Source organism: Solea solea, chromosome 6, assembly GCF_958295425.1.
Source record: "Solea solea chromosome 6, fSolSol10.1, whole genome shotgun sequence".
Taxonomy (NCBI): domain Eukaryota; kingdom Metazoa; phylum Chordata; class Actinopteri; order Pleuronectiformes; family Soleidae; genus Solea; species Solea solea.
Window position 1 is genome coordinate 23,188,953 of NC_081139.1, and position 14,211 is coordinate 23,203,163.

Sequence of the window (14,211 nt, forward strand, 5' to 3'; positions counted from 1 at the left end):
AATGTGTGTGTGTTTGTGGTGAGGACCAGCCCTAGGACTTTAGAGGGCTGTTTTTCGTGAGACCTGGGTTAAGACTTGGTTTTCGGGTTAAGATTAGTAAATGCATTATATCTATAAAGTTATCTATGAGACATGTTTGCTGGTCCTCATGTTTTAATCACCCCTTAAAGGGACTTTTTGAGGGTTAAGAATTGGGTTTAGGTTAGCACTAGGGTAAAGGTTAGGGTTAGGCATTTAGTTGTGATGGTTAAAGTTAGGGTAAGGGGCTAGGTAAGGCATTATATCTATGAGTGTTCTAACTATGAATGCTGCGCAAACGTGTGTGTATGTGTGTGTGTGTGTGCAGGAGGAGGAGGAGGAGGAGGAGTAGGAGTGAGCGTCAGTTCGGTGCTGCTGGTGTGTGGATGTGCAGAGATGGAAGCAGAGAAGGCGGCTGCAGATAAGACTCGCTCTCACTGTCCCCGGGACTAAAAGCACGCAGATTAATCACCGTCTCCACCTCGGATGTCGCCTGCGATGATCTCCGTCTCGCTCGCGGCCACCTCCCCTCCAAACGCACCCGTCCACCTCTGAGCTGTCAATCATATCGCGCCGGGGATTTGTACATGTGAGTGCATGGCGCGCCGGGCAGGGCGGATCTGCTCACTGGGTGAAGAAACGCCGGTTAATATGGATGAAAGGTTGATCATCATCTCGTCATTTCAATCACTCTGATTAGGTAAGGCGGTGTAACGCACGTTTGGGAATTTATTACGAGGAAACCAGGCGCGTATCAACGGCTGCAGAGGTTGCCGGTTGCTACAGGGGCGTTAAAAGGCCCTCTTATCAGTTAATGTAAGTCTTTTATCAAGCTCGTAACCCTCACATCTATCCCCCTTCAATCCCGACAGCGACACTGTCCTGTAGCGTTGCCCTGACCACAGAGCGGGGACGATGATGTGCGAGGTGATGCCCACCATCAGCGAGGGAGACTCGGCTGCTCCTCCGAGAGGAGGCACCGGCGGAGGCGGCGTCCCCAACGGCTCCGAGCAGGAGGCCAACTTCGAGCAGCTGATGGTCAACATGCTGGACGAGAGGGACAAGCTGCTGGAGTCCCTAAGAGAGACGCAGGAGACGCTCATTCAGTCTCAGACTAAACTGCAGGGGGCGCTGCACGAGAGGGACGCGCTCCAGCGGCAGATCAACGCCGCGCTGCCTCAGGTGAGTGTGGGAGAGGAGCGGAGGCCGAGCTGGAGAGGAGGGGTGACACAGATGTGATGCTTCTGTTCGTTGTGTAGTTGCATAGGACACACTGAAGTGACAACAGGAGGAGACCTGTGAGAAGGACAGGTCAGTGTGGGATTCAAAGCTCTGAGCCCACATAGGCCAATTAAAGGTCCAGTGTGTAACATTTAGGATTGAAAACACGTTCCATAAGCATGTCTGTATAATTTAGGGTTCCCACAGGTCCTTGAAATCCTTGAAAGTTTGTGAATTTGAAAAAAAATCGGCCTAAATAGACATGGGTTGTTGAAAGTGCTTGAATTTTGTTCAAGAAGAAAATTCTGTAGATATTTAGGTAAATGTCAATGTCCCATCATATGCTGTATGCACATTCGGCCTTTTAATTTGAGGGGGTTGGTCCTGGAAAGTCCTTGAATTTGATGTCAACCAAGGTGTGCCAACCCTGATAATTACTTTAAAATAAAAAGCATTTGTTGTTTTTGGCTTGTGCCTACATGTTTTGAAGGTACCTGCAAGGACACACCAGCCAGAGCATATGTTCGGTGTTTAGAAGTGAAAGTTTAATATGCTAATGAAGAACTACATAATTTCATATATGCAAAGGCCACTGTAGTTCCCCGACGTACCTGATAAAGGGGGAGTTCTCTGTTGTTTTACAATCTGCAGTCTCACCATCAGGGCTGGGTCATGGCTTTTCACATCCACGGGGAGCCGCTTCATATTTCTGCAAATGCGTAAATGCCCACGGTTCCATTCATACTTAAATAAGGGTTTGTGTCAGTTTAGTGTTCCATGAATGCATACTCCAGCTCACATTACATACCAGTAGTGCCCTCATTTGTACGTCCTTGTATTGTTTGAGCACTGATTTGTGCATGTTTGGGTACCAGCAACCTCCTTGCATAGCCTCAAGCATGTTTCCATGGTTACCATCTTATTTGTTGTCTCTTTTGACCAAAATAAAAGCGTGCCACCAAGTGAACTGAAAAGTGTTGTGCTACAGGGAGCATGTGCAGCTTGCCTATACGGTCTGCATAAGGTTAAACTGGTGGAGTACTCCACATGTCTACCGGACAATAGTGGACTCAGAAAGTGGTGGACATGGTGGTTAGATATCACTAATTCTTCACTGGAACTTTATGTTTACTACTTGGTTTGTGTTGAATTGATTGGAAATTTGGGAGGAAGCAGAATGGAGGACATGGTAAGGAGCTTAGTGTGGGCCTGCTCTGTGAAAGGAGATCTTGGCTTGAAAAGAATCTCTTGACCAGATCCAGTTACAAGACATTTGTGTTATATTTGCTTAGTCATTCTTTCATTTGTTCCTTCATTTTCTACTGGTTATCTAGTTCAGGGTCACTGGGGGAAAACTGGAGTCAGCTGACTCAAGCTGTGTATCCGTCATGGTACGGTACGGTTTGGTATCATACGGTAAGGTTTGGGATGTCAAGTCCTGGGTCAGGTTTGCGTTTCTGTGAACAGTACCTTTATTTGGTAGGCCGTGAGAATAGAATTGGTGTGGGCTGTGCCCGATGGCCGCGTCAGCAAGATACGTAGTGTGACATCGTACAACAACAATAAATCACAACATCAAATAGTCACAACAGACAACAGTAGTGGACGTCCAGCAGCTCTTTTGTTCCTGCTCATTTTGTGGCTGTTTGTCTCAAAAAGACGTCAAGCTTTGTGTGAGGAAAGACATGTGTGCGTCCATTGAAGAAAAAAGGGGTGAAGTTTTTCTGTTGCCCAATCAGCTGACTGTCATGGCCTTACCGTACCAGTTTACTCTGGTACTTCTAGGGAAGGGTGCCAAAAATTGAACTGTAGGGGCTGTTATTTTTGGTACTATTCCCTAATTGAAAGCAGGGGTACAGCCTACACAAGTTGCCAGTCCATCACAAAGCAAAAACACAGAGACAGAAGACCATTTAGTCTCACATTAACACCTTTGGTCAATTTAAGAGTCTCCAAATGACCCCACTTTGCATATCTGTGGACTGTGGGGGGAAAAGCAGGAATACCCCCAAAAAACACCACACATAAAAGCTGTAGATCGAACCAGGATTCTAACCTATGACCTTCTGTGAAGCGTTGATGTCACCACCCATACATTGTCATATGTTTCATGTTTATGTTTCCTGTTTCCAAATCATGGACCAGGTCATTTTAATGCAGAAAAAAAGCATGTATTGCTCTGCAGAGATTTGGATGTAGCCAGCAGATAAATCCTAATTTATATAAAATTAAATAAAAAGATATCTTAATCGCTTTATTGGACAACAGCGACACATTTCAAAAAAAGCTCACTAGAGCTACATCTGAAAAAGTTCAGCAGTATTATCTCATTTGTAAAGGGGTTAGTAGTGTAGAGCTGGGTTTTCAAAGTCTATACCTTAGCTGGGAAACCCCTCAAACACTCCTCCTGCATGTCTTCATGAGAATAAATGTGAAGATAATGGGGATATACAGGCATATGCCACTTCAAAGGCTCATGGTGGCAGCATGCCAGGAGGACGTGAATGTCTAGTAGGTAGAAATGGTAATGTAGTAGGTTTAAAAGTGTGTGGGAGGTATAGGATGGAGCGGTTTGATCATAGCGAGGCTGGGCCCAGATGTGGAGAGCTCTGCTGTCCACGGACGAGGGCAGAGCACACCATTATCTGGATTTAAAAAAAAAACCTTACCTCTGTCTGTCAGTGGTAATGGGAGTGATACTGGAGCTGAGGGTAAACTGGGATGTCACTGTTTGTGTGTGTGTGTGACAGAAAGAGAGCTGAGGGAAATAAGGGCCGGTGCAGTCACCGTGCATGACGACAATGAAGCTTCAGCACATAGAGCTGTGTTACCCTCTGACCCTGTTCTAAATGTGTGGTATGATGTCACAATACAATATGTGTGTTTGTGTGTGTGTGTGTCAGAGAGAGAGAGAGAGGAAGAGAGAGAGAGAGGGAACGATGCTGACAGCCTCACTGCAGCCTCTTGTGGAAGAAACATGGCTGCTTGCTACAGGGCCTTGGGCTGCTTGCTTCTGCACATGCACACATCTGTATGTGTGCGTGTGCGTGTGCGTGTGCGTGTGCGTGTGTGTGTCAGGAGGCCAGAGTGGGAAGCGGGTGTCATGCTTCTTTTCTAATCCTCTATGGTTCAGCGTAATGTTTTATTCTGCCTATAATAAAAAAATATTAGTTATACAGACATAGACCTGGAGGACATTATGCAGATATTATGACTGGTGTATTTTATGCATAAGCTGTCTCACGCTCTCTTAACTCTCTCAAGACAGCACACGCTCGTGCATACGCTCACATGACTTACACAGCAGTGGTCATTTCCACAGTGGCCACATAGCAGCAGCAATGATAATGATGCAATGGACAGTGGGTGAAGCAACACAGAGAAATGAGAAAGTCTCAGTTAGGATGGACTTCTGCTCAGTTTTTACTGTGAGAAGAGCCTGGACTCGATTCATCATCGGAAAAATGAAGAGTGCATCTTGTAACCATGAGGGGGAAGTGTGGAAAAAAAATAACATACTGTATCTGATCTCTCAAGTTCGGGTGTGATGAATATATTAGAGTGGTGTTGTAGCAGTTGGGGATGCTGCTGACCCCACTATCCTATATGTGTCAGTGATAATTAGGCCGATTCACAGCTAAGCTCAGCACGATCATAGCTGGTGTGTTTATTGCCCTGAACTACAATACGACGGTAAAGCTCCCTGGATGCACTTGCTGTCTCTTGTGTCCTCCGGTCAGTGTTGGCTCAGCAGGACATCCTTTTTGGCCCCAATCTACGCATTTGTCTATTTGTTTCCTATATTAGGTGTGTGCCACATTCACTGTACTCAAGCCTGGATAAATTGCGTCAGGAAGGGCAAAATCTCTGTCAAATCAAATGTGCGGATCATAGGGAGAAGCTGAACTAAATGTCTTTTTACCTGTATTAGGTGTGTGCATCTGTGTGTGTGTGTGTGTGTTCTGTAATGTCTTCTGTAGGTTTCCTGACCCCATGGGACTGGACTGACCCAGAACTGTCAGACATTTTTCTGCCTCTCTCTCCTTTCATACACATACATGCAAGTTTGCACAGCTATTCTTCTTACAACACTGCATTGATTTCCATTCACTTGGACAGCCTGAACTAATGTGTTGTGTTTCTATTATGGTACAGTTTGGTTTGGTACAGTACGGTAGGGTTTGGAGTGGTGAAGCCCTGGGTTAGGCTTGTGTTTTGACTGACAATAGTACCTTGACTTGGTAGGCAGGGTGTGGGCTCTGCTGACTGTCATGGGTGGAGCTGGTCTACCTCCACTCTGACCTTATGGCCCTTTTCCACTATGGTCCCAGCTCGCCTTACCTAGCCACAGCATGGCATGTCATGCCATGGCACGGTTTAGGTTGCATCTCCACTACAAAAAAAGTACCTGCAGTGCTGTCACGAAATACACCAGACTCCTCTGTTAAATATTGAGATTTTAGACATTTCCCTGGTCATTTTTGAAGATTAACCTACGTCTTTAGGATTGTGCAGAGACTCCGTCTGACACATTCACTGGACTGAAATACAGCGGGAGGTTTTATGCAGCTTGCACTTGGAACCTCGCCAGAGCAGGTACTAAAAAAAGTACCCTGTACCAGGTACTATGTTAGTGGAAATGCAACTTAACTGTGCCGTGCCGAGGCAAGTAGAGCCGGTGGAAACACGCCAATACTGGTGGTGCCAAAACGTGTAAAGGTTGGGGCTGGTTTGGTATTTTGGTACTATTGGTAACGGTAACGCAAAAAAAAAATATATGTACTGTACTGTACCATAACAAATCTTTTCACACAATGAAAACATGGCATAATGGGGTGAAAGGCAGAGGTACACCCTAGACAGGATGTCAGTCTAACACAGAGCAAAAACACAGAGACAGAAGTCCATTTACTCCCACATTTATACCTTTGGTCACTTTAGAGTCTTTAAATTACCTAACCCCAAATCAGCATGTCTGTGAACTGTGGGAGGAAGCAAGAATACCCAAAAAGAACCCACTCACCCTGATTTTGCTACCATTTCTGTTAGTAATGCAAAACATTACGTACCACGCTGTTCCGAACCAAACCATTCCACTGGATGGAAACATGGCTAAAGTGTTTTCCCTAACCTTAACCATTACTAGTTAATGCCTAACCCTAACCTTAACCTAAACACAGTTCACATCTTAGCCCTAAACCTAACCAGTTCCTCAGAAATGAGGTTCTGGTCAGGTTTTGGTCTCCATGAAGACGACTGATCCTGACAAGGTCAGTGTTTACGCCAGAAAAAGGTCCTTAAAAGGCAACAAATACAAGTACGCACACACACAGAGTATACACAGTCTAGGATGGATATGTTCATTAGCTACAGAGAATAGGGTTTCAGATTAACATGTCAACCCATTACGGTGCATAATGCTTCTAACACAGCCCTCAGAGATGGGCTTGTCCCATAGACAAATTAGGTTTTAAACACACACAGACAGCGACCTATATATGCCTGCTTGCAAACACACACACACACATGCTTATACACATTCATCATAGACACACACACACAAATGCAAAGGCCTGTTCCCTCCTCTGTGTGGGAAAAACTGTTCTGACACTGTCAAAGAGAATGTGTTAAAAAAGAATCTAGGGGATGGCTCTGTATCACTGAGGCTGATAGCAATATCATAACGTTGAATTTCTAGTGATTATTGGTGTTGATGCATTTGCCACCTCACTTTAATCAGCCATTTAAATAACGTCACACTCCAGCTGTGTGGCAGCTCCCCGGTCACGTGACAATAATTAGTTAGTGAAGCATACACTTCATATTCAGGGTTTACAAATCATATCAGGTTTTCTTTTTCCAAGATCCAAACCAGTGATGTTGACCAGTATGGGATTTATAGCGAATATCATATCATCTCACCCCTAAAAGAAGCAAAGAAAAAGGAGCATCCACACAAAGCAGTTGCGTGTTATCAAAGCTATATTTCCCACAACCTGGTACAGTTCAGCTCTCCGTGGTTCAGTTTGGAATGATTAATTGTGATCTGGCTTGTGCTCCCATTGCAGGGTGTGTAGGCTGGATGGCGAGAGCTGCGTCAACTATGTAGACGGCATACCAGCGAGACACAGTGTAGCCCGCCAATAAATACAAAGAAGTGTGAACAAAAATAAAGAAGTATACTGTCTTAAAGCATAGTGTATTAAAAACTGCGCTTGTGTTTTTCCCCATTAAATTCCTCTTGTTGCCTGGCAGTAAGGATTTTCTGTTCACCAGTCAGTGGACTGCAGTGTGTTGAGCTCCACCCTTTAGGTGCCAGACCACTGTGGCAGGAAGCGTGTAAAAAGTGGAATGGTATCGTATGGATGTTTAGGTAGATTTCACAACTTTGCAAAATGCAAACACCTGCGCAACATACCAAACTGTACTCCATGTTCTTCTGCTTTATCCTCCACATCAGGGTCACGGGGGGAGCTGTGCCCATCTCAGCTGACATAGGGCGATAGGCGGGGTCACACCCTGGATAGATCCATCACAGGGCCACATATAAAGACAAACATCCACCAACTCTCAAGGAAGTTGTAATATTAATTTTTAAATGGGTGATATAGTCACCTTATAGAAAGTTTGGGACCGGATTAAAGATGACAAACTAACCTAACCCAGAAGAAGAAATGTGCATAATAATGACTAATTTATATTTGTAAAACCCAGTATCATTTTTCTATGATTAACATATCATTTCCAAAGGGGGGAAAGCCCATAGTTAAGCTGAAAGGTAACATTATTTGTAACTGAGGGTTTCTGGTTCAAGTCTCTGCCACGTCAAAGGCTAGGGTACCCCTGTGTATGGTACACAATTCCCATTTCTCATTATTAATTCGACACTCTGTATTGACCACAGCCACGGGGGGCACATCCAGTGTACTCCAAGCCTGGATAAATGGCAGGGTTGTGTCAGGAAGGGATTAAAAGAAATCTCTGCCAAATCAAATATGCGGATCATCCGTTGTGGCAACACGTAGAGAGGGAGAAGCTTAAAGAAAAAAAACACACGTTACTTTCAAGGGATGTTTATCAAATGAATTTCAACTTCCTTTTATCTTAACTAAGTTTGAGAAAATGTGTTTGGGGACCCAAAAGAATCTCCTACGACCCATCTGTCTTTGGGAGCCACTGGTCTAATCATCTCCTCCCACAGAAGCAGATTTGAATATGACAGTATCAGTGACACCAGTGTCAGTGCTACTTGGTGACGCATTAAACTCTCAACGTACAATGCAAAAAATATTTTCTTTTAACAGGCACAATCAGGCAAATTCCCTAAATTATATTTCTATCCTTATTGTTTTGGAGAGTTGTTTGTGTCTTTATGGTGAGATGTGAGTCTCGTGGTGATTCTGATGGCGTGTAAGAGTGTGCAGGGTTGTTTGGACACCTGTTCCAAGCGGACACAACACTGGCTATTTTTGCCAGCATACAAATATATACACACACACACACACACACACACACACACACACACACACCCTGCTGCTCTTCCAAAACAACAACTGCCTCTTGTTCTAAATTCTAACCCCTCTGTCCTCACTGGTACTTACAGTGCACACCACTGTTTTGCATTTGTGTTGTTTATTTGACCTCACACACACGCCCTTTAACCTCTAATAGCAGTGATTGGTGCTTTACCCTTGTTTAGACACATTAACACTCAGTCAGACTCATGCCGCTTACACACACACACACACACACACACACACATGTGTCTCTGTGTTTATATATACGAGCCTCTGTCTCTCTCTGTCCCTGAAATCCAGCGTTACATTTCCCAAGTGTTGTATGGTCTTCATAATTCGGATTGTTCCCCTCCTGTTAATCCATTCCCGCCTTTTTCTTTTTCACTAAATGCTCCATGTCTGTCTTTTTTTTCTTGCTCTCTCCTCCCTCCACACTCCCTCTGTCTATCAATTTTATCAATCACCCCAGTCATCCTTTTACTGCTGCTCCAGACAGTTGTTGTGGTCCACTTCTTCTTCAACTGCTGACCTTAGGCCACAGCAGAGCACCCTCCAGTGTTGTAGGGAAAGTGATTCACATTGCTTACTGTTCAAAGCTCCATAAAGTAGCTCTTGTCTGTGTAACAGTTTAACAGCCAGACATTAGAAAATACAGCTACTACTTTTATTGTCAGCCCCCAGTCGTCCTTCCTCATGCAAAACGATAATCGATACACAAATATCTATATATTAATAAACAAATGAAGGGGCTCCAAAGTAAACAGTTCCCGTCCCTTTCAGTCACAGGACGTCACTACTTGATTTCTCCTCACAGCACTGTAGCTCAAATGAATGAGGGAAACTTGGGCAGAAGTTACCTGGCCGAAGAAGAGGGAGTTTATGGTGGGATAATGACGGAGAAACCTACGTTAAGAGATGCCCCGTCTACGTTTAATACATAGACTTTATGCACTTTGTTCTCTATGTTGTGAATAAATGGAGAAATCCTGCATTTTAACTTTTCACGGACGTTTTGTTTTCTTTAGTTAGGCAGACATCGCGATGTATCGCTATAGGATTGTCTTGCAGTATGTTGACGATCACATAATCATTGTTTTCCTTTACCTTGTTAACAAGGTTTGGCGTGTGACAGTTCTAAGGAAGGCAGAAGATACACACCGAAACTTGTTAACAAGGTAAAGGAAAACTTACTATTGTCTAAAAAACAAACCAAAAAAACTCAGTTCAATCAGAAGACATAATGATCTTTCACAGTATAATATGTCGTTAATTAAAATTTGTATTGAAAATGTGCGAGTGAAAACAACACCTGTACGAGAGCCTGTGTGCTTTGGGTTGGGTTGTGAGGCTTTTATTAACACATATGTTATTGAATTAGACATGATGAAGGTGAACAAGGGAAAAATATAAATTAACTGGTATCGGTTATCTGAAGTCCAATGTCATGCATCGCTAATTTTTACTTTTAGGGCTATAGTGTTACATAGGGAAAGTGTTTGGCTGCACTGTTCAGTTACTTGCAAAATAGTGAAAAATCGTGATTGGGATTTGTTCATGTTTTGATATTTTTACCATATAGCCCACCCTTAATGCTAAAGACTGACTGAGTGTCTTAAGAATTTCCCTCACAACAGAAGGAAGCCTTGTAGGCCTGGTCCTCGGCCATGACAGTTACTGTACAAGAGGTGTGTTCAGTCCACAGGGATCAAGTGAGAGAGAATGTGTATATACAGTACTTTACACTGCAGAGGACGGAAGAGGGGGCTCTAAAGTCCTCCTGCATGGTGCTTGGAGGAAGCCTGAGGTGATCATGACACACTCACACACATTCAGCAAGGCACAAACTGGGCTTACTCACATACAGTATGTACCAATCTACAAACAAGCACACACACACACACACACACACACTCCGCCTGTGTTTTATTAAATGTCAGCATACTCCGTCTTCATGCCGTCATAAGTCCGTGTGTTTGAATGCGTGAGCGTGCCCACAGTGCTCCTTAAATGTGTGGATAGCTGAGGCAGCTTTGTGCACCATGATAGGAGAATTCTGAGGAGGTAGAGAGCAAAGTCAGCTCATCGGTCTGCTACTGAAGCCTAAATCTTATGGTTTGTGTTACATAAGCACAAAAATACTGGGATTTGGGTTGATGTGAAAGAAAGTGGAGCATGAAGTGAGCAGCTGAAAGTCACCAGAAAGAGAGTGTCCCTGTAAAAGAGAGAAGAGGGAGGGAGGAAGGGTATGAGACTAATAGAGACAGGACAACACACTTATGCTGAAATGAAAGTCCTTATCCGTACCTTAACTCCATGTGCTGTTCCATTTGTCCTGCTTTTAAGTATGTTTTGCGGCATTTGAAATCTTTCTTGCTGAATGTTGGGAGACCTGGACAAAGACAGGGATAAAGAGATGCACCATTGGCTGCACTTTAGGGCTCAGCTATACAGCCCTTTTTACAGTACAATAACTTAAATGTGACTGAATCTGAGTACTTAGTAATACCAAAATGATTATTCAATTAAACAATTATTAATCGATTAATAAATTAATCATCGACTCATTTAATAAGCAATGAATTTGTTAGACCAAATGTTCTGATTCTTCAGCTTCTAAAAAAGTGAATATGTTCTGGTTTCTTTGCTTCATATAACAAACAAATTGTTCAGAATAAGTGAGACATTTGAAAACATAATTTTGGGGTTTGAATGACAACATTTTCTGACATTTTCTGACATTTTAAGACATCGGAATGACTCTGAAACTGTTAAACTAGGGTAAAAATACTGCATAGTTCTGCTTTAAATCATGTTAGAGCACATGGGTTTCTATAATAAACCAATAACTGGAATCAGCACTCATTTCATGAAATCATTGAGCACAGTGGTCCTGCATCCTGCTGCATTATCAGGTGATTTTCCTCAGATTAAACATTATAAATTGGTTAAGTGTGTTTTTATATCTTGAACAAAAGCAATAAGATTCAATTACTAATAAATTATCTCATCTTTATATTTTGGTAGCGCAATTACAAAGTTTCTTTTTTTTCTATAATTGTGGTCAAATGATCTATTATTTTGCAAAAAAGGAAGAGAGAAACTGAAATGACCCCAGATTAAATGAAGTGCAGCTAATTAACAGCATATCTACCTCTCAGCAGAGGCAGATCACACCTCTCTCTCCCTCTGTCTGAGTCTCTAATCCTCACTTCCTCTCCCGCTGCATCTTAACAGCCTTACATCATCTGTCAGTCCCATTTCGTCCTCACCAGTTTACGTCACAATCTGCCAATCTCCTAACTTTATGGGTTAATTTCTGCGTCTAATCAGGTCAAACTGGCCCCTGGCAAGTGTTTGTGCACAGCTTTCGGGCCCCTGAGCACTAATAGATAATCAGTGTGCAAAGCGAGCTCCCCACGCTGCCCGACCTCACCAAGGCTCCGGTACTCTGTCTCTCAGTAGCATCCATCCTTTCGCTCCCCCCCCTCTTCCCTCTGCCACTACCATCTGGCTCACAGCACCAGGCACATTTAGCTCAGCCGGGCGCCAATTTGTCCCCCTGGCTGCTTGGGAGAGAGAACGAGAGCGAAGGAGACTGACTTACGAAGAAACAGTCAAATTTATCAGACTAGAGACTAGGTCAGGAAAAAAGTCAGGAAGTAAGTCAGGGGGAATAAAAGGCGGTGAGGGACATGCTCTGCTAACAGAGAACGCACAGTCACTGTAGCCTATTTCACTCTAAAATTAGCAGGTATACATGGGAATTGTGAACACAGGTGAACCTGCAAAAAAAAAAAAAGCTGATTAGCACCATTCGCACTGACAGTGTCCTTGTGGTGCTTTTCTTTTTTTTATTATCTCACCCCTGCATCACTCATACGTAACTTCTGATGTCACAGAAAACAACAGCGCCATGAAGTGACAATTAGGTTTGCACAATTTTGGACAGTGAGGCCACACCCCCTACATGCACTGTGCATTCCTCCCACATCACATGACATCACAGATTATAGAAACCTGAACATTCTGTGGTTTTGTTGTTCAATGAAATAATTCATTCTTCAGTGACATAATTAAACATTTATAAAGGTCCACTCACAAATTTAATCTGCCTCATGTTTTTTTAATTGTATCATTTTGCATGCATGTCTGCTCATGACAAAAACAAAATGTTTATATTTGTATATGACACAGTTTCTTTAAACTATCAAAATGTTTCCTGTTAATTCTCATCAATTTTCACAATTCCCGTGGAACGTTGCTGGAATATTTTCCACCCCTTTGCAACCCTAGTGACAATGTCACAATGGTTATGGTTTTGTGTCTTTTACTTTGGTCCTTCTTTTAAACTGAATGACATAAAAAGTGCTGTCCCAAGTCGTTAAAAGTAAGGTTCACCACTAACGTGCAGGGTCAACAGCTATACTTGAGGCTGGAAGGTGAATGTGCGTTGTGCGGGAAATGATGCAGGAATATTTGATTATTTGCTTACTCACTTACTGTTAGAGTATGCGTTAAAAAGAAACGTGTTTTATCAATAATTGCAGTGATTTAAAAAAGTTAGACTGCATGTCTATTTGCTGAAGTGATGAAATTGAAGAGGTTTCTTGAATGCATCGTAAAGCCTCTCCTCTGATGTCAACTTGCTGCAGATCTCGCAAAAGTGATGACATTCATCAGGGTCTTTGAATGCATCTCGTTAGATAATCAGAATTTAGAATATTCAAATATTGGAATTTTCCAAAATATTCGAAAAGCATTTTTGCTTGAAATGTCTATCCCTAATTTAAACATTTTTTTCTGGGAGTGGGAATGGGCTATATGTGTGTGCGTGTGTGTGTGAGAGAGTTCCCTCTCCCCAGTAATAAGAGCCAAATGATTAGACTTGTAGGAGCACCAGAGGGGAGGGTGAGAGCAATGATGGAGGGAGGCAAGAAAAGACAGAATGAGAAAGAGGAGGAGTAACGGGGGGTGTGAGATTAGGTTTTACAGCCAGCAGTTTAGCCCATGGCCGTACCATGTCTAACAACTACACTATTGGAACTCTGTCAGTTCACTTTCGCTCCTGCAACTCTCTCAAAATAGAAGATAAGGCATTGGTGGTCAGGAGGGGCTGCGACTGCTACGCTCACTGGGGTTGTAGTGCAGAGATGGGGCTGTGGGACTTTATGAACTGCTAAGGCCCACAGCCATGTGACATATGAGAGAAATCGAGACCACATGCACACAACTTCTCTCTCTAACACACATACTCTGAAACGCATATACACAGAAATAGGGGCAACATCTTCTAGATCCCAGGTTTTTCTCAGCAAGAGTCTTAAACAGCAGCAGCAGCAGCATCAGAGGCGACGGCATCAGAGGCTAAGTCCCTGGCCGGACCCTTAAAGGGATTTAAAGGACTTCAAAATGCTTCATCTGCTCCGTGAAATGCAGCTTGTCAGAGTCTCACAAC

The 14,211-nt window shown here is 43.3% G+C and overlaps 1 protein-coding gene across 3 annotated transcripts in view; it reads left to right on the forward strand.

Moving 5' to 3' along the window:
- The first annotated feature begins 366 nt into the window (after window positions 1-366).
- Window positions 367-14,211, forward strand: part of ppfia4 (PTPRF interacting protein alpha 4) — a 74,705-nt gene continuing 60,860 nt past the window's right edge. For all 3 annotated transcript variants that reach the window (XM_058631349.1, XM_058631350.1, XM_058631351.1), the window contains exons 1-2: window positions 367-718; window positions 891-1,200. In XM_058631349.1, the coding sequence (XP_058487332.1) occupies window positions 934-1,200 (267 nt within the window). In that variant the 5' untranslated portion in view covers window positions 367-718; window positions 891-933. The remainder of the gene's footprint in view (window positions 719-890; window positions 1,201-14,211) is intronic.